Source organism: Eublepharis macularius, chromosome 17 (assembly GCF_028583425.1).
Source record: "Eublepharis macularius isolate TG4126 chromosome 17, MPM_Emac_v1.0, whole genome shotgun sequence".
NCBI classification, from domain to species: domain Eukaryota; kingdom Metazoa; phylum Chordata; class Lepidosauria; order Squamata; family Eublepharidae; genus Eublepharis; species Eublepharis macularius.
In genome coordinates this window covers 25015672-25037089 of record NC_072806.1, presented here as the reverse complement: position 1 = coordinate 25037089, position 21418 = coordinate 25015672, and the positions used below count along the sequence as shown (strand labels likewise).

The following is a 21418-nucleotide window of genomic DNA, read 5'->3' as shown; positions in this document are numbered from 1 at the left end:
GTAAGTAGAAATGGTAAATGCTTTGCCTGTTTTTAATCAAAAGGCAGCATACGAAAGTTTAAAGACTGAATACATACACACAGTTGAAAATTATGACATGTTGATCCCTCGATTTTACATTCTCTATTGTTTTACATTCTTAACTGTCATAAAATTGTCATGTCTGAGCCCCATCCATGTCAATTTTGATTCTGTTCTGCTGAACACAGTGTATCTAGCTATAGCTCAATATCACTTTGCTAGTGTCATAACTATTCTCTCTCAGGCTTTCACAGGTGGTTACCTGTTGAACTGCAGCAGCTTCCAGTGTTTATGACTTTGTGCTCATTCCCAGACAGTGCTGTGTCTTGCCTCCTAGTAACTCATCGTGGTATCACAAATATGTGAAATGTTCTCACGCAAAGAAAGCACCAAGGTATTGTTTACAGTTGGGAGGGGGGAGAAAGGAGTAAACCAGAAGGGTAAAAGAGAAGTCTCTTTCACATGATGTCATTCCTGTCAACTTCTACTCATGCTGCTTAGATGCCTGCCTTGCTTCTAAGTAGCCCTATGGACCTGCATACGGAAATGATCTGATTTCTGAATAAAATCCATTTGACTAAGTACTTCTGTCTTACTGCAAACAGGCCAGAGATCTGTCTGCTGTATCCTGTCATACATAGCCTGACATAGCCTGATATTTTTAAGTTACGAACTCTTTCTGAATGCACATTCTAAATCACTTGTAAATCATCATCATTTCTGAATGGCATTTACAAAACAATCTCTTAGGACACTCATTTGAACAGGCTTTAGAGCACTTGGCAGATTTTATCAAGCTGTTCCCTAACTCTTGGAACAGAGCCTGTGGCTGCCCAGGAACTGGCGGAGGGAACTTCCCTTCTGAAGGCAAGGTTTGGCAGGTAGCTGAAAAGGAGCTTTTTCTATAGCAACCCTTAAGGCCATGGACCTCCCTAATCCAGGAGGCACAATTGGCACTGTCCTTGTTGGACTTCAGGCAAAAAAAATATTAAACATTTGTGTGTTCCGAAGAGACTTTGAAAATGAGTTTTCAGCATCTGTGAAGTTTTAGATCTTTAACTGCTACTGTTTTATTGCTGCTTTTACTTCTGTTTTATTGTTTCTTTGTTATAAATGGCTTTAATTGCTTTTTTCTTTTGTTTGGCTATATAGTTATAAATGGCTTTAATGGGTTTTTTTGTCTTAGACACTCATTTCGTTTCACTGGATAGATGTTTCACTGGATAGATGTTTTAGTTTTATGGAAACTGCCTTGAGTATTCTTATGAATAGAAAGGTGACACAGAAATCATTTGCACGCATAAATAAATATCTCAAAGAAACCAATACACGGTAAGGCTCCAAAAGTTCACATTCTACCTCTGCGATTAATCAACATGTTGAAAAGAGGTGGAGGAGAGAGAGATTGGAATCTCCCATGTGGTGTGAATAAGCTATGTTGTTAATCTTCAATCACATTAGAAGAGCACATCCTACCAGGCATGTTTGTTCTTGGCTGAGCAACGTCGGATGGAGTGACAGTTAGCAGTTCCGGCCTAGAATAAAAAATAAAAAGCATTAACAAGTAATGAGTGAATGGCTGCACTTAAGCCTCAGAGGTCTATTTATTTTATTTTTATTTATTATATTCTGCCTTTCTCCCTAATGGGGTCCCACAGTGGCTTACAACATTCTCCTGTCCTCCATTGTCTCCTCACAACAAACTCCGTGAGGTAAGTTAGGCCAAGAGTGTGTGACTGGCCCAAGGTCACGCAGTGACTTCCACAGCAGAGCGGGAAATTGAACCTGGGTCACCTAGATCATAGTCCATCCCTTAAACCGCAATGATTCTCTATAATATTTCTATACTAAAACATCTAACCGTGAATATTCAACACATCTCTCTGTTCTGCACTAACAAATTGTCTTTGCTCAAAACCTGCTTAATAACTAACAGTTCAAAGACCAAAGCAATGAATCTTAAAATGTAACTTCATAAAAATGCAAACCAGGTACGGACCCACATGGGAATTACAAAAGGAGCTGCCACTTCTAATGCATACTTACAGTTATTAAGACAGTAATATATCAGCCACTACACGTTAATCTAATGATTGTTCTACAAATGAATTACGCAAACTCTGGCACACTATAGACTCCGGTTTGCTTATTTTACATATCATAAAACTGTCCTATAATGAGCAATCCTGGGATGATTTTGCAATGCAAGAAAGAAAAGAAAATCTGAGGAAAAGTTTTCATCTCAGAATGATGATTTTTGGTCCCTTTTAGCAGAGATGAACTCAGAGACAGGGATTTGCTAGTATTGTGCAGGACAACATTTATTGCACAAATGTAACCTCAAAATATGGAAATGCAAAAAAGTAATTTAACTTACTTTTTTATTACAAATTTTATCCTGTTGCCCACTTGAAGGATTTTCTCCAGCCGAGGAATACCATACCAGGATGGACTCCGAAATGGAATGTTCTCTGGTAGACCCTCAACATAAAGATGAGTGGGGTGCGCCTCAAATTTCTGATAAGGAACAGCTTTCGGTTCAGTGCTCCCCAGTGCCTCAGCTGTTAGGAGATGTAGCCAAATAATTTGGGTTTTATTTTAAATGCTTTGATTCAGACATCATTGTCACAATTCCCAGGACAGTATTTTTTCTTTTTAAAAAGTCACATGGGCTATTTTTTCTAATCTCTCTCTCTAGATATAGATTAGAAATTTGAATCTATACTGAAGATAGCACCAACAATATCCAGTGTTTTATCTAGAACATGATAAGCTGCATTCACAAATCTATCCCTTTTCCTTTTAAAAGGATGATAACATTTTCTTCCCTCGTATCTGCAACCAGTGACACTAAAAGGCAATTCAACCAAAGCTGCCATTGAAAGCCACAGTCCCACCCCATCCACCTCCACCACAAATTAGCAAGCAAGACATTTTTACAAATAAGAAACCAAGGCCACCACAGTGTGAGTGGCCACAGCTACCAGAATACAATGGCTAGATTGCAATTTGAATCCAGAACGTTTACTTTTTACATCTATTCCAGCCTTATCTTTTTACCAACAGTTAGTTCCATATAGGTTCATGTATCATCATAGACATAATTTGCCTACTCCAAGAGTGGGTATCCATGGTTAGGGAACGGTGCACAAGACAATCTCACATACCTGAATGAGCAATCTGGGTAAATTGGAAAGTCATAAAAATAAAAATGCTGTTTATACAGAGGTGTAAAGAAAAACTGGATAATTAGGAAATCTGCACAAAGAAAGAGATCTTGCAAGCTATACCCCAGCATGCATCAAGCAGGGATGAGGAAAAAATAATGTATGTTTCACGGCCAAAATACTTAACCTACTTAATTCTGACATTTTCTGGACACTTCAGAGCCTCAGCATTCATGGACAGTCTCCCTCAACTACTTCATGTAAAAGCCTAATACATTCTCCAGATCTCTTAAATGCTACAGGAAAAGGCCCTTTCATTTCAATAAGGCTTCTCCTTAGGTACCAACTGAAATATCTACTGAAACTGACAACTCAATTACTCCACAAGCTGCGTTTTCTAGCAGCAAGAGATTGGAAAAATATCCTTTGCCCTGATTGCTACACTACAGAGCGAACAAGCACATTTTTAGTGGCTGGTAACTTGACAGAAACCTCACTGTGAATACAAGCCCCACCATGTATTGCTGTCAAGTGAACTTACCAAATTTTCGGCAGAATAACTGATCTACCATCTTCCTTAATTTAGTGATTCGGGCATACCACTCTTCTTTTACTAAGAAAAAAAATCAAAAGGTGGAAATTCAGTTATATTCAATACTCAAAAATCCCAACGTTGATATTCTGTTCACTTTGCAGAACTCGTTAGCTTCATCATCCTTGTCTTGGCAGGAGACAAAGACTGTAAGTGCCAGAAGCTACTAGAAAATGCCATGGAAGTAGCATGAGAGTACCTAGGAAGCCTGCCTCCTTGGGAGCCCCCACAAAAGGCAGGCAGCAGGCATGAAAGGGATAGGAGGTACAGGAAAGGAAAAGAGGAGGCAAAAATGGGTAATGATGGCAACCTGGGATACAGGAGAGACTGAAGGAAGCAGCAAGTAGCTAGGCAGAAGAGAAATAGCAATAGGTATTGAAGGATGGCGGGGAGGAGAGGGAAGTGCAGAGGAAGTAGTATTTTTGGAACAGTGTGGCAGCCAAGACAACTACCCAAATGGACTTCTCCTTTAACAGGACTGAACTATCTGTTAGATCACTTAAAGATTCCAATGTGCCATCATACCAAGTCATTCCCATTGGTCCAGTACTGTCTATGTGAACTTGTAAGAGCTCCCTGGGAATCTCTCAGCCTTGCTACCACTTGCCCTTGGGATGCCACGGATTGAGCTCAGGACATCCTCATGCATGGCATGGGATCTTCCAGTGAGCTATGGGCCCTCAATAGTCGTCTTCCCAGTTATAAGGCCCCCTGTCATGGGAGATTTGCCAATGATCCAGCGTGCAAGCTTTTCAGAAACATTTAAGATCTGTTGGTGATGGCATCCGGTGGGCAGGGTTACATGGGCAGATGCAGAGTATTACTACAGAGTATTTAATGCCTTGAGGATGCATGACATTGCTTGCAAACTGCAGAAAAATACATACTTCATTCAGTTGGGTTACCTGAAGTTTCCACAGCCTTTTGACTTGAAGCTTTAAAGCAGAGAGCCAACCGAGCACCCAGAGATGCCTGCTGACATTTTTCCTGGATCCTTGTGGACTCTCACCCTACTATTCAACACTCACTTCTTGAGAACTAAGATTTCACTGAAATGTTAGTTACATCTGATCCAACAGAGAAATCAGAAGTCCGTAGAGCTGAGCCAACCAAATTCATCCATGCTTACCTCCTGCCACAGGTTTGTCTAATGGGAGATCTTCTCGAGTTGAATTTAGCAAATCATGCCTGCAAAGAGTAGCACAACAATATATAAAATATACATTTCAGTAACCAAGATGTCATTGTTACATTCCCAAATTAAGCTCCACAGCAAGCACTATTTCATCAATCAGCAATGCCCTTCTAACAACCTTACTGATTAAACAGAGAAGCTGAGCAAAGATTATTATAGTTGTTTATTTATCCAACGTGGATTACATACTGCCAGTGAATACAATCTAATCAATAGCTAGGACATTCACAGAGCAAAAATACAAAATATGATCAAAAGGGCATTCAATGAAAACAGGTAGGATAGGGTATGGTAGCTGCAAATTTGAAAATTAGCATGAAGTCAAAAACATAACATAAAACCTTTCTGAATTAAAGCATAAGTAATTAACATGACATCTTTGGTAACATTGAACTACCCAGTAGGAGCATATCTACATCAGCAGACAGCAACCAACAGCCTAGTCTACAGATCTTGGGAGATCTTTTTTTCCTGCTGGAATGCTTCGGAACAATGTTCCGGCAGTTCTCAAAACTGCCCCCCCCCCCCCGCTTCCAGCCATTTTTAGCCCAAACGGGCTGGAAATGGCCAAGATCAGGACTGAATCAGCCTGGAACAGGCCACTGCTGAGTGGGGAAATGCTCCACCACCCAGCAGCAGCCCAATTCTAGCTGTTTCAGACCTGAATTGGGCCGAAACAGGCCCAAAGTGGCCAGCATTGGGCCTCAGTGGCCCAATCCTGGCCATCTTGAACCCGAATTGGGCTCTAACTGGCCAAAATGCGCCCAAAACGGCCAGGATCAGCACTCTGCCGGGCAGGGGAACACTCCCCGTCTGGCAGCGGCCCAATCCTGGTCGCTTCAGGCACAAAATGACCAAATGGGCCCGAGACAGCCAGGATTGGGCCAAAAATGGCCAAAAGAGGCCTAAAATGGGCACAAAATGGCCAGGATGAGGCCGCTGCCGGGTGGGGGGACACCATCTGTTAGCGGCCCAATCCTGGCCACTTTGGGCCCAATTTGGGCCAAAACGGGCCCAAAACAGCCAGGAACGGGCCCAAATCAGCCTAGGGCGGGGTGGCAAGTGGATTCAAATCACGGGAGCGCTCCTGGGGTTGGCCACGCCCTGCACAATGATGTCACTTCCTGGAAGTGACATCATTGCGTGGTCCCAGGACCGCACGCGCTTCGTGCGCGTGCATATGGTACCACTGAGTTCCACCACCTCTCTTCTCAGAAAAAAAGCCCTGGTTCTTGTCCCTTATCAAGGTAGCTATTTCTTATGACATAGCCTTATAATCTGAGTAGAAAGACCTACTGAATAATTCAGTCTTGCACAATTTGCAGAATGCCACAGGTCTAAGTTGCAGGAGAAATCTATACACCTATGGTGTAGAGGCTACAACTTGTTAAACAATCCATGGTAGAAGGGGGGAGGCTTTAAAAAAAAAGAGAGAGAGCAGCAGCCCATGGGCTTTCAAAGCAGTTGCTTCATGCTTGATAAAGGGAAGGATCCCAAATACCCTACAAAAAAGCTTGCACAACTGTATGTTGCAGAGATTACTGACTGACAGCAAATACCACTAACAGAACTTTCCACTTTGAGACATCAGCATGGCCATGGCTTCATCAGAAGCTTGAACATTGCTAAAGACAGGCCAAAATTTACGTATCAACTTCAACTCCCCAATTTCCAGTTTATCTTTCCAAAACTTGGCTAATAGTCTGACAAAGACAGGCAAAGTGGGCACTGCTATCTTGTAGTTTTTCAAACGTGTTCAAGACAGAGGTGCTCATAACAAAGATGGCTGACTCCTTTAAGATCCTGGATTCTTCTAAGCACATATAGTCAGTGTACTGGGAAACAATGGCAGCACCACTGAATACCAATCTAATGCAATAAGAATTTGGACATCTTTCAGGAAAAAGAGAAACGGAAATATTAACAGCAGGAATTTTTCCTGCTTCTCATTTTTAATTCAAAGTTAGCCCTTCAGCATGCTTCCCATTGAAACAGGAATATATATCCACTCTCATTGTGCAAGCTAAGGGAGGCAACTCATCTAAACATTGTTTTTACTGCTGCAAGTCACTCCTCCTTTTATGGAGGGCAGACCTGGGGATTTGCCCTGCATTCTTCTCACAGCAACCCTGTGAGTAGATGGTTTACAAAAGGTGACCATATGCAGTGAGCCTCATAACTGAATGGGGATGACAGGGCTCCTTGATCTGAATGCAACACTCTAATAACTACCATTCACATGCTTCCATTAAGCAGTAACCATTGTGGTGCTTCACCTAGCTTCAGCTGCCAAATCTTAACTCTTTGGGCTCACTGTTTATGCCCCTCTTCTCCTCTATGCAGCCAAATACAGTTATGCCAATGTGGACGAGAAACACTTCTAAAACTAAGCGAGGCATGTGTGGTGTGTGACCTAACAGACCTAATGAAACTATGTATGTCCATTGTTCCAATGATAAACTCGTATCTAAAAGGCTGAACAACTGAATTTCATGATGTCCACATTTGGCTATAATGTCAAAGTATGCGACTCCCAGGGCTTTTTTTCAGCATGAACACGGTGGAAGGGAGTTCCAGCAACTCTTGAAAATGGTCACATGGCCGGTGGCCCCGCCCCCTGATCTCCAGACAGAGGGGAGTTTAGATTGCCCTCCGCGTCGCTGGCACGGAGGGCAATCTAAACTCCCCTCTGTCTGGAGATCAGGGGGCGGGGCCACCGGCCATGTGACCATTTTCGCTGAGGGCGATTTAAACTTGAAAAAACTCCCCCTTGTTCCAGCTGACCCAAAGTGACATAATTGTGCAGTCCTGAGTTCCACCACCCCTTTTCCCAGAAAAAAAGCCCTGGTGACTCCACTTATTTTACCATCTTGTTTTCATATTTATACAGATTTCATGTGATTTTAACCAAAAGACTCCAATTCCTTTCACTCACAACAGACTGCTTACATGAGTAAGCTAAGACAGTGCTTGGGAATTCACAGATCTCATCTGCCACAGCATCAGAGCTCCAAAGTCTGTTTCCAAGTCCATGAAGCTTGTTACACAGCTACAGCTTTCAGCATATGCACAGCACTGCTTGTGTGAATGGTTAATCCGGGGGAGTTCCCGTAAGTACAAGGTAAATCCAATAGTCTGACCTGGCCCTTTGCAATTCTAAGAAACTGTTTCTAACCATTCCTTCACAGATGTTCTGGAAATACTTTAAGTGGCAACAAAAGCCTAGAAGTGAACAATTTTACAGAAAAAGATCATGTTTACTCAGACTCTAATCAAAACCAAACTACTTACTTCTTAATCACAAATCGTATCCGTTCCTTTGCCAGTAGGATCCTTTCGAGGCGAGGGATCCCATAAGTAGAGGGCCTTCGGAATGGAATTCCTTCTGGTAGCCCTTCCACATACAAATCTTCAACATGGGACTGGAAGAGTGGATATGGTATAGAAACTGGGCCTTTTGCATTAATAGCTTCAGCTTTGATATAAAGGAGAAAAGGAAACAAAAAAATAACCTTTAGGCATAGCACAACTTCCTCTCTTTTGCAGAAAGCAATGAAAACAGTAAAAGAGGTTTCAAATTTCATTTCAAGTTTGTAGCCCTTATGGGTGGGGAAATCTAAGAAACCAGAGGAAAGGCTAAATACATACAAAAGGACAGTATCTTGGCTTAACTCCATACCACACTCACAAAATAAAGAAGTATACACAACCCATTAACAAAGTAAGCACACACACACGAATAGGCTACTCTGCTTAATGTATACAGCTCACAAAAATGAAATTGGAACTGCTATGTATTTTTTTAAATTGCAGAATACAGACATTAATATTAATCTTCTGCCACTCTGTGTCTGTTTCTACCTCTCTAATTCAGAAGAACCAACACGGCTACAAACACCCTTCAGCACTGGCAGTCTTTAGCCAAAAGCAAGACAACATGCCAAAAGAATTCAGACTTGATGAACGGGGGAATTCAAACCTGTTTTAAAAAGCAATTCTGGATTTCCAAATGCTAGAGGGCAAATTGTTTTTTGGAAGAGGAAATAAATTTGTGAGCACGTACCATATTTTCTTTCAAATAACTCTTCAACTTGTTTTCTCAAGTCTGTAATTCGGGCATTCCACTTCTCTGAAAGGAAAAATAACATTAGCCCAATATAAGATATATCAAGCTTCTAACAATGTGTCCTGGTGTTGATTTGTTGATTACTCATTACATCTCATTGCTTATGCATAATCAAGAAAAAGGTAAACCTTTAAAAGGAGTAATGTCCACATACCTTCTGGAAATAACAGTTACTTTTGTTAAAGAATTTGACAAAGGATGCTAAACTTTGTCCAAAAATGGTTTTTCTTGGGCAGTTCAGTCAACAGCTCACTATCAGCATGGTTCTGGTCCATTTGCAGCCACTGCTGACAAGTTGCTTTAATGTGGAGCATGAAAAAAATCACTTGGGAAGTTTCTTAAAAAGCCAGAGTTACAAAGAGTGTGTGAAGCCGTATTGGCAAAAGCCCTTAACTAAGGAGGGTGGGGTTTGCAAGAGGTTAACCCTCCCTTCTTTGTTACTCCAGTCCTGGTGGTAGCATCCATTCATGTCCTATTTTTGAATACCTCATACAATTATGGTCCCCCAATGTACGTATCTAAACACACCCACTATTCTTATTCCCTACTGCTACCTAATTCATTCCTAAACCACGAATCATACTATTATTCATGCTTTCGACCATCCATTCTGCTTGTTCATGCGGTCAAGCAACATGGTTCCATTGACAAACATTCAAATTCTGGAAGATTGGGGAAAGAGATGGATGGCGTTTGCAGGAATGTCTTCTCCCACACGAACTTCTCAGATCTTTGACACCTTTGGGGTGGGGGGAACCTTTTCCCTAAAAGAAGCAAAATCAACTGGGACTCAAGGCAGGGTTTTTTCTGTACAGCCACCATAGTCTCTCTAGAAAGGTCCACTTATCCATAAAGACTATCTACATTTATCAAGGTTTTTTAATTTGGAACTTCGCTTAGAGAAGGCTTGCTCTCTCCTTCTGCTATACTGCATCCATCTAGTTTTGACAGCCATCAGCTGGAAACCACACCAGATGTTCAAGAGTTATGAAAATTTCCTCAGCCATCAGCCAAAAAACTGAGCTGCCTGTGTTATCTTCTAGAATACGAAGGCCTTGATTACACACATTTTCTCATTATGAGGGTGAGCTCAATCACCTCTTACCTGCCATGACAGAGAAAGTACACATACTCAATTTACTTTACTGCAGTTTCTCTTAGCACACTCCTAGATTTTAGAGCATGACAAACCTTTGCTGGAAGACACTGGAATTTTGCTCTCTCTCTGACCACATGATCCCCTAACATCACCTTTAGGGGTGTGCAGTTCGGTTCAGAATTTGGATTAAAATACTGCATTTTGGCTGATACGGTAAAACCCAGGTATTCCGAATCAAAAATCAGATATCCCGAATTTTTACCAACTTAGCCCAACAGAACCAGTATCATTCCCAGAAGCGAGATGCTAGGTTCAGCCAGTGGGGAAACACCACAGAAGAGAACCAAGCAGTACCCAACCACATGCCATTCCCTTCAGTTTGCTTCTGTTGGGCTAAGCTGCAACAGCGTCCCTTGTTTCAGTTTGGTCTGGTCGGAACAGATGTGATTCTCTGATGCAGCGTTGGTTCACTTTGGTTCGGGGGGTGGGGATACCATTTCTGTTCTTCAGTTTGGTTCTATTGGGCTTTCTCTGGGATGAGATCAGTTTGCATTTGGGAGTGTGCCCTTGGCCACGGCAGCCTTGCCCCAGTGTGTTTCTGCAATGGGAGTCAGCCTTGACTTTTTTCACATAAGAAACAATGGAGTGGCTGGGGACACCTTGTTCAGGAGCTCACAGAATTGGTCCCTGGGGTCCAATCTTCCAGAAACTTGGGGCGGGGGGTCATTAGAAGACAGTCAGTAGTAGGTCCACTGAACATTTGGTGCAGTTCACAGGAAAAATGCCACCTCCAGACCTCCGGACAGCTCCTAGATATTTTTCCCCATAGGGAATAATGGAAAGTGGGTGGGGCACCTTCTTTGAAGGCCCATAAAATTGGCTCCTGGGGTCCAATCTTCATGAACCTTGGGGAATCTTTAGAGGACAGTCAGGAGCTGGTTCCCGCCAAATTTGTTGAAGTTTGGTTAGAAAATGACCCCTCCAGCCCACCTGATAACTCCCAGAGTGATTTTCCCATAGAAAATTGTCAGCTGAATTTTTCAGAAATACCCAAACTGAATTAAGGAATCAATCTGGAATTTGGCAATTTGAATTTTTTCCTCAGATTTGATACAAAAAAAATCAGATTTACCAAAAAATTTTGGTGCACTGTCAAGACCAGCCTTAAAATCCTATATGGCCAACCTGTTTGTGTGACTTTGGTTCAGGAGTGTGAGTTTCCACAGGCCCCTACCTAGCCTGACCTTGGAGAAAGAATGTAGGCCTCCTCATTAGCTGCACCTGGAGCCCTCACACTCACAGAAAATGTCATTGGGCAGCAGGGAGTATCAGCCTCCAGCCACCCTCCCTGGCATCTCATGCTAGCACCGCAATTATCTAAATGTGCCCTGATTGGCCGACAGCTCTTGAAAAGATGGCTGCTCACAGCAGTGTGGATCCTCTCTATTCGGAACCATTCTACCAACATGTCAGAGAGGCTCTTTGCTCCATGCCAAATACTGAGGTGACCAGAACCATTTGGCATGGTTTGGGACTTTCTAAGTCTGTGAGTATGAGCAACCTGCCTGGAACTTACTTCAAAGATGCAAGTTAGCAAGTTTTTAATGTCTAGTTAGTCTTAGCCAGCATAGACAAGCTGTTATGTTCATTGCCTTTTTCTCTGTGCTTTAATAGAGTGGCTCCTACCCTGCATTCACCCTTCCTAATCTGAACTACTTAATAAACAAAATATATTTTACTTCAGGTGTCAAATGTTACTGACTGAATGTGTGCCTGTACTCTCAGAAGTGAACCCAGAGGCTAAGGCGTTTCAAAACTAAGGGTCAGACCCCCATAAGGCGGCTAAGAGTTTCAAGTGGCTGTTGGTTCAGCACTTGGGAACGGTAGCAGGGGCTCTCTAGACCTTCCCCTTTTGATTTTTGGGAATCCTCTCCTAAGAGGGCCCCTCAACTGCTTCATTTGGGGGGTGGGGGGGAAATAGGTCAAGCTGCTAATAATAATCATTATCATATATCTAATAATTAAGTTTGGTCCATAGTCAGATTTAAAAATTCACAAAAGGATGGCCACACAGGACTAAGGTATGCATTTCTGCAACCCTGGGAGAAAACCAAGTTTGCAAAAACTATCAAAAATCCTTTTGAAAGATTTTGAATCCCACATCCAACAGTTAAAGCGATGTCTGTGCATGTGCACATAGGATAAAATACTTTAGGGGCATTTTGGGTCACTAGAGCAACTTCCCAAACCAGAGCCACTGAAATGAGAAGGTGTGTGTGTGGCGGGGGGGGGTCCCCCCTCAGGGACCATAAGAGAAGAAGAAAATAGTGAGCAGCTGCGGTGAGCAGCTGAGGGAAGACAAGAGTGGGTGGGCATTAAAGCAAGGGTTCAGGAAGTAAAAGAAATAACAAGGATGCATTACTGGGCAGCAGAAAAAAGCAAATGGGTGTGGGGGCAGGAGCAGGGGAGCAGTGTCTAAATAGACGAAGGGAAGAATGTCTAACAAGCCCGAGGAAGCAAGACAGCAATGGGATTTCCAGTCCTCTATGAGTCCTCCTACGCCCCTCTTGCTCCTTCTAACAGCAAATTCAGTCGTCAAGTGGTTACCACAGGATAGTGAAACAGGACAAGATCAGGGGTTCTGCCTGCTCTAAGAACTCCCCAGGTATCCAGAAAACTATTAAGAGAAACAATCCTTCCCAGAAGTCCAAGACTGCTCAATGCCTTCAGAATACCAAGAAAAGAGGAGAAGGCAAGCAAAGGGATGGAAACTGTCCTGAATAGGCTCTGAGTATTATACTGGAATGAGATGATTTGAGTCGAGGAGGGGAGAGATTTCAAAACTGGTTATCCTCCCCCTTTCAATTTCTTGCAGACTCCCAGTTTGTAAGTGCAGTAATAAACAAGTAAAACAAATAATACAGCAGAAGCAGTGGACTTTTTGGTTAGGCCGTCATCTGCTGGGTCTAAAAACTTTTGTATGTCAGGGGTCAGCAGCCCAGCCCCCGGACTTGCTGACAGGCAGCTGCGGGGGGCAGCCGGGAGACAGCAGTTCAACTGCTCTGTCTGGCAAACAGAGCCAGAACCTGCCTACTCCAGGGGGAAGGGGCGAAAGGCCAAAGACTCAGAAGGCTGGAGGGAGCAGGGAGAAGCCAGCTAGTCCCACCCCCCAGGGGGAAGAGAGGGGGCTAAGCAGGCTAGAGGAAAAGGGCCAAGGCAGGGGGAATAGGGACCCAGCAACAGCCCAAACAGAGCCCTTACCTGCCAAGGAGGAGAAGCAGCCACTACAGCCCAGAGCCACACCCTGGCTAGAGGACAGCAGCCTGGCTCAGGAGGTGCTAGGAGCCAAGCCCCTCCAGGTGGAGCTGCCACAGGCATTCTGGGGGAGGAGATGGGTAGCCCCGCCCGGCATCAATGAGCAGGCAGCCCAGAAGCTGGCCAGGGCAGCTCCTCGCGAGCAAGGCCAGGCATGCTCAGCAGCACAGAAGCCAGCTGGGGCAGCTCCTCACGAGCAAGGCCAGGCATGCTCAGCAGCACAGAAGCCGGCTGGGGCAGCTCCTCGTGAGCAAGGCCAAGGAGACCTCAGCTGGGGATGGCTCGCATTCAACCCCACCCTGCCAGCAAGGCAAGGAAGCCAAGAAGGAATTAGTGGTAGGAGGGAAACACCTGAGGGAAGGCACGGCTGGGCCAAGTCAGGAGAGGGAACAAACCTAGAAGGAGGGCGGGGCGGGGAAAGGAAACCCTATATAAGGTGGCTAGGAAGAGCTCTGAGGTGGTGGGCGTGAGTAAGGAGTGATGGTGTGGAGTGAGAGCAGAGCAGTGCGAGAGTGGAGGTGTGGAGGAGAGTTCTGGGAGGAGGAGATGATGGAGGATGCAGAGGGTAAGCAGGCCAGGTTGAGCAGGCCAGCGAGTGGACTGAGAGGGAGTCTGGGTGATGTATACTGCCCCTCCTTCCACAGAGCAGGGTCCTGTAGTATCCCTGGCGCCCCTCTGACGTTAGGGCCAGCCCAGCTGGGGCCCCGCCCAGCGGCGGCAGCAACAAGCCCTGACATTGTATTAGTAAAAACAAAACACTGTCCTATAATTTATGGCTCAGAGCTCTGAAGTAGAGAACATGCTCTTGATGCAGGTCCCAGGTTCAGTCCCCAACAGTGCCAATTAACAGCTCTTGGGAAGTAGGGCTAGGAAAGATCTCTGCAAGAAACCTTAGACAGTTGGTCATATTCAATATAAAGCTGTTTCATGTGTTCAAAAAGAGACTTATTCAGCTGCCTTTCATTCTCCCCTCTTAGAAGTACAGTGTAACTGGAAAGTCTGCATATAATTTACCCAACTGCTCCATCAAAATGGTGAATGTGAATGAGAAATAGCTATTAAACTTGTTTTAAACTTACCAAAATTGAACTCTCTGGCTTTTCTCCTTCCAGCATTGGTAGTATCAGGTGCTGGTTCTATGCTCTTGGTTTTCTTATGGGGTGGTAAATAGTCATCATCATCTTCAGAGAGAAAGAGACAAACATGTACATCACGGCTGCTGCTAGACCATGTTGGAATGTATTGTAAGATGCAACGGCTCTACTTCATGGTCTGTTCTATATATTTCTCAGGTATTCACTTTTGGAGGTGGTGATCCATTCCCAAGTAAGGAATGCCACATGAACTGGGCCTAGTAGTCAGCACCCGGCATCCAGTATTTTCATGCCAACTATGTTCAAATTATGCTAATGGCTTCGAAGTAGAATATGCACTGAAGCTGTGCCCATCCACTGACAACATGCTTCCAAGGAGAGCTTCATTACTGAGCAAAGTATCCTTTCCTACCTTTAAGGGTCACCTAGCAACCCTATTGCAGAGCTGCAGTACTAAATATATAGACAGACACTATGTCAGATAAAGTTGTTTGGAAACGTAAGGAATATCATAAAAAGAAATTACAGGACACAATCTTCTTTTGGTTTCTCAGGTGCAACTGTTGAAGTATACAGAAGATATAATTAGGAGGGGAAAGACAGAAAGCTGGCTTCTATTCCAACAACTGCGTGAATAGAAATCGCAAGCAACTAGGAAAAGATTTCAGCAGAAGACTCAGTAGAAAGTACAATTTTAAACAAAAAATTTCTTCCAAAAGAGTAGGAAAAATCTGTTGTGCGCAAAATGTTAAGTTGTCAGTTACTTAAGCTACACATGATACAGATTTGTTAGTGGATTTTTGATTGTTTCAAACTTTTTATTCTGGCATCATGTGTTCTTATACAATGTCTGAATGAATGTGATACAAGGATACAAACATCTGGAGTGGAGTGTGGGATGGAAGGAAAGAATGCCATATCCACATCCCCCCCCCCCGCACGTGCACGTACACACCTCACACAGGAGTTTCCCTATCACTTTTGTCTTCAGTAGTTTCCTTTAAACCTCAAAATGACTTCATGCATTCCCTAAAGCTTAGGGCCTTAAAAACCTTAGGACTTCACCCACAAACTGCTAAAAGCAAAGATGATAAAGAAACTCCAGTTCTCAAGCACTGCCAGTCAACAAAGCAATAAATGAAAATTATCACAAGACTGAGGGTTTTAAGCCATTAAAAATAAAGAGAGACGCACACAATTTTGCCATTGCTGAAAACAATCACAAGGCACATACTGTCTGATTAAATGGACACATTAAAATCACCTACATTCCGGGCCCTCCATTTTCTGTATCACATCTCTTCGTTCACTGGTACTTTAATAGGCACACCAAAGCAGTCAGAAAAGCAAGGGGTTCTTCTCCCCCTCTCTTGCTAACCATATTTACAATCTCCTCGTTCACAAGCTCCTCCTGTGCCCAGAAGCTACCAGGAATTTCCCCACAGGTAGAAACGCAGCTACTGCTTCTCTATCAAGGCACAAAAGGAAGACCCACTATGTGGGCGACAGGATCAGAAACTCATCGTACAGAAATATCACACATTCTCAGCTTTAGCAGCAACACTCAACTAAGCAGCACATTTCAGCACAAGAATAAACCCTGCCTCAGTTATGAGGGCTTTCCCAAACTCCCGACTCAGTACAAGCAACTGTGAACTTTTGAGTCTGTAGAACTTGTAGCAAAAACCAGGAGTCACAAACACCTAGAAAGGAAACAAAACAAATGAGAAATTCCATGCTAACATTTCAACAGCTTTACGCTAATTTGCTCTGCATTCTTTCTTCTGAGACACCGACAGTGCCCTTAACACTCTTACTTTGAGACAGACAATATGAAATTTTGCCATCGAGAAGGTGAGTTTTATAGAAATCTTATTTGCTCCAACAGGACATTCCCATCAAGACTTCTGACCTCAAAACTTTTGACTTCACAACTGAAACAGTACCCAATCTGCTTCCCCAAATCCACTAGTCATTGTGCTAATGCAAAGAGTACCAACTGCCAGCTGACCTCAACTACCCTCTGACTAGCAAAGGTTCTACCACACTTGAGCGATACTGAGGAACAACAGTTAAATATGACAGTTCAGTTACTACATTCCCCAAGACGACATATCCTTCTCAAGGACTGCTGTCTCTCCAGAGGACCTTTGTAACCTTTACCTTCATTTACTAATGTCTAAGCAACTTTCATCTTTTAAAACTGCATCTGCCCAAACCACGTGCGTCATTCCAAAAAGCAGCAAAACAAGGCACAATGACTGCCTAACCATATGGTACCAGTCCCCGCTCACACCCTGTACTCTAAATACCTACACCTGAAGAACAGCTTTGTAATAAACCAACAACTTAGTTCCAGTTTTTAAAAAATCTAATTGGTTCAGGATATGTCAACTTGCAGCATGAGAAAGGTATTCTTTTTGGAGGGAGGGGAGTGATGCACACTACGCCACAGGACTAAGATTCTTCTGAAACAAGTGAGCAAAAAAAAAATGTTAGTTGAGAAAATGGCCAACCTTCAATGGTCACTTCCACTTCAGGATCCTCACTTGTTTCAGAAGTGGCATGTTGAGAAGAATCTGAAAAAGCAAAACAAAACAAAAACCAAGTCTGAACGGCGCAGGCACAGTAAGAGTGGATTTACTGCACAATAGTGAAAACACGTGTGTTGCGCACTATGAATAAAACAGACCCACAAAACTCACAGCCAAGTATTTTTATCGCACGCCTCAAGCCCTTTTGGGGGATGGTAATAAAAAAAAATGTTCTAAAGGGCCAAACAACACATGCAGCAGCTGCTGAAAGGTGCCTTCTTGGGGATCGTTAACGAAATTTTTCTCAGCAACATGATACAGAGATTTATAAGGTTCTTGCCTCAGGTTAAGAACGTTATATACACACAGCTGAATGAATTACAGTACAATAGCATTTGTTAAAACCTGCACATTAGATCGCAAAAGATGAGGGGCTATATGAGGGATCTGTATCTTCTCCAAGAAGTAAGGTGGGTCCTACAGTTCTTCTCAAATCACTGGCTAGGTGACGTCTGTATGGAAATTAACATCATCCATTTTCAAGCTTTCCACAACATCAGAATATCACAAGAAGCTGGGATTCACACCAACACAAACAGGAGTTTTTAGAAGATGTGACAGGGACCACTAACTATGCAGGATGCTGTCTTGAAATTTTACACTTTCTCTTCTCTTCCTTGCTCCTACATCGAGTCACAAATAATCAGTGGAACGACAACTCATGAGAACTTGCAGAAGCTCAGGAGAGCAGGGATGGGTTCCAGGGACATCACCAAAAATGGTAGTTTAATTCTGTCACTGCAAAAATACTGGCTGCATCAAATGCGTCCTATTGCTCTGCCAACTTTAAGTTCCCACTACTGGAAGAAAATGAAACCTTCTCCGCACACAACACGACAGAATTAGTCTTCATCATTTATAAAGAAGAGAATTACTCAAAAGAGTTCCAACCAATACGAAAGATAAGCTAACATTGGAGCTACACTGGGATGTAGACCCAGTGCCTCTGTAATACTTCGTATGACATTGTCAGAAAAAGATTGACTGCTCTTCTGGTATTGGCAGACCACATCCTCTCTCAGATTCAGAGGGGATTCTCCCATTAACCCAAGAGAACGATTGTCCTTTAGAGGAACGAGGGGTAAGAACCACTTAGCTTCATCTTACAGTAGGGCCTCAAACAGCACTATTTCTTGCAGAATTGTTTGCCAGAGTCAATAGTCCTTTAGATGTACTTTGCAGTAATGCAACTGTGTATACTGCCTCCATTGTCAGCCAGGAACATTTAGGCGAAAGACGACTCAGACAGGTTACCAGAGTTGCTGAAAATTCTAGCAGAGAAAGCATCTTTAAAATGATCCAGCTTGGTTTATATCAAAATGCGTCTCAGTAGGTCTACAAACTTGGTTGCTTGTCATGAAAGTCTTGCCTCCAGGTAGCGATGCTGCTGCTGAAGTCTGTAACTGACTAGCTGGGATTACAAATCCATTCTACTTGTAATGTTCATCTGTATTACCAAATAAACCAGCACTTCCCTCAAAAGTTCTTCTCTGGCTGGAAACGTAAAACGTGTACTCGTGGCCGGTTTTCAGCAGAACAGGTGCCCAAAGCCTGCTGTTTTGTAGGAATATGCTCAAAATTTCTTTCATATTGACCTCTACTCTCCAAACTCTCATTAACTGCTGTGAACTATTGTACAAGTCAGACTGAACAGCCTTTTATTTAGCACTATCTTCTCTATGGGAGCCTGCGCTGTTCACTTTTCAGTTCTCACTCCACATCCCTGATGCTGGGAAACATTATCATAATGATGGCCGGCATCATTAGCACACAGGTATCAATGTTACAAGCCACAGGAGAGCTTGTAGAAAAGAATTTTTTCTGAATGCTTTTAGGAAATATTATAATTACTGAGCCAACTCAATGAATTAAGTGTAATTTGTCCATTACTACCTCCAGGCAACCTGGCAGGAAAGCTTGTGAAAAAGAAATCTTTTCTCCCTCAAATGACACAAATGATTAATGTAGGTTTTGCAGGACCCCCCCCCCCCCAAATTGTGACAATTTGGAGGATTTGTAAGAGGATGTTCAAATCTAACTGGTCTCCGATTAGCTCTACATTTATTAGCAAGATGCACCTATTATGCCAAAATCTCCTCTTGCAATCTTGATGGCTGCTTGGCAATTTTATGGATTTGCCCACACAGTTTCCATTCAAATTGACCCCAGGATCGTACTAATTCAAGCTTAGTTTCATGACATGCGAATGTCTCTCTGAGCGCACTTGTAGCTAGCCAGTTAAGAACTTATTGCAGTCAGGCACAGCAGACATCCAGCCACTTTCTAGCTGGCCCTCCTGAATCAGCTGGGGACACCTGATATTACAACATCCATATCATGCGAAGATTAACCATCTCCTTTCACATGGGTAGAATCACATGTTCTGAGATAAGCAGAAGCATTTCTCAGATCCCAGTCTGGCAATTGCCTTAAATTACGAATACTCCTACTAGGAATAGCAGATGCTGGTCATTATTTTTCCAACAGCATACTTAGGGCATGAAAAACCTCACATCCCATTGCATCACACTTTATATCTAGCTCTAGATGGGCCAGGTCATGATCCCTTTCATAGAGGACATGTTCAGAAACCGTAAGATTTGGAATCTTCGTAAGCCAGCCTTTTACTCACCAAAATACTTCCAAAGTCACATGCAGCCCTCATGCTTTCAAGGTGAACATATTGTCTACGTATTGTAATACTGTTACCTACCCAGAGCCCCTAGGAAAGAGTGGGTTGTAAAGTACAAGCCACCGCACTCATGAAGGAACTCAGTGGGATGGGGAAAACCAATATCATGAACTGTTCTACAACACCTTACAAAGATTACCAGGAAAGAAGGAGGAAGGGGGAACCATCTTGCAAACGCTTCTCAATAATTGTCCACAATAACCATGCAGGATCACAATTCAGGGGGAGGGGGAAAAAAATACAACCATGTGGAATATGGGGGGAAAGAACGCAAGACACAGACACAATGTACACGTTTGCACTAAGTGCTGTCTTTTTAATTTTTTTTTAAAAAAACCTTCCAGAGTTTATTTTTCAAATAAAATAGTTACATATCTCTAACCTTCTACTGGCAATTCCACATCTGTTCCTTCACTGCAATCGGAACCCTGGTTGCTCCCTTTAGACAAATATAAACAATACCATCATAAAAATACGGAGGATGCTGGTTAACGCTTGAAATTTCAGAATTAGCATCTCAAGTAAGTAGGGGAGGTAGAGAAGAAATGTTATGACGCAGCAGCACCTAAGCCGTACTGCATCATAAAACACAAACAGGGTTCTTTTCAAAATGAGAACTAGCTAATGTCCAGGGGCACAGTCAGTCCACTGAGCTCTGCTCCCATACAAACTTTCATGTAAACAGAGAGGCGCTGCAAAACACAGTTCTTGGTGGATTGTACATGTTGTGAAAAGCAAATGTCTTCAAGCCATCTGTATAGCTCAGAAAAGTAATTGCCTCAGATGTGTTCCTAATTTGGATGGCATCACGTTCAAAAACAGATTGAGGAAAAAAAATATGAAGTGAGATCAACATTCTTCCAAGCTCTGCCATGAAGCATTCAATAGTTTTTCTTCATAATATTGAAATGTTCTCTCTCATGACTCAGCGACATGAACAATTTGGAGAGGAGAGATGAAACAGAACATAATGAATCTGTCAAAAAATAATCATTTATTGCCTAATTTCATTAAACAATTTAATCATGATATTTTGCCTTTCTGTATTTTCTGCAAATGAATAACTTACCAGGATTTGACTGCCCAAACATAGAGAGGACAGCATCTAAGCTGACACTGGTCCTCTGAATGTATCTCATGTTAGACCCTGGGCGAAGGGAGAACTTTTATTGATCTCTTTCATAAAAGTCAGGCCACAGATCGGAAACCAAGCTTGGAAGAACAGTACTGCCAGCAGGCAGAGCATGGCCATTGAGGCATCAATGCTGTTGTAAGAAAGAGCACTGTGAAGATGAACAAGTGAATTGCTATACCTGTGTAAGACTTTGCCATGGCGATTTTCTCATCAATCGCCGAAGTTTCTGAAGGACCTGCTTTGATAAACAAAGACAGCCATAAAAAAATCACTTTCCAAGGTTTGTTCAGTTTCCATTACGACAGCATGCTCAGCTGGGTGGGAAGGGGACAGTTTTACAGAAGAACGGTACCAAGAAGGTGGCTTTCATCTATGCCAACCTCATGCA

General features: G+C 43.0%; 1 protein-coding gene across 9 annotated transcripts in view; it reads right to left on the bottom strand.

Annotated features, from left to right (window-relative positions):
- Positions 1–21418, bottom strand: part of GTF2I (general transcription factor IIi) — a 73272-nt gene that overhangs the window by 30560 nt on the left and 21294 nt on the right. For 2 of the 9 annotated variants that reach the window (XM_055001146.1, XM_055001148.1), the window contains 10 exons: positions 21209–21268; positions 20278–20334; positions 17126–17188; positions 14595–14696; positions 9039–9104; positions 8267–8450; positions 4910–4968; positions 3730–3801; positions 2399–2582; positions 1498–1556 (listed from right to left, as the gene is read on the bottom strand). In XM_055001146.1, the coding sequence (XP_054857121.1) occupies positions 1498–1556; positions 2399–2582; positions 3730–3801; positions 4910–4968; positions 8267–8450; positions 9039–9104; positions 14595–14696; positions 17126–17188; positions 20278–20334; positions 21209–21268 (906 nt within the window). The remainder of the gene's footprint in view (positions 1–1497; positions 1557–2398; positions 2583–3729; positions 3802–4909; positions 4969–8266; positions 8451–9038; positions 9105–14594; positions 14697–17125; positions 17189–20277; positions 20335–21208; positions 21269–21418) is intronic. The other 7 variants (XM_055001153.1, XM_055001155.1, XM_055001147.1 and 4 more) reach the window with 6 other exon arrangements.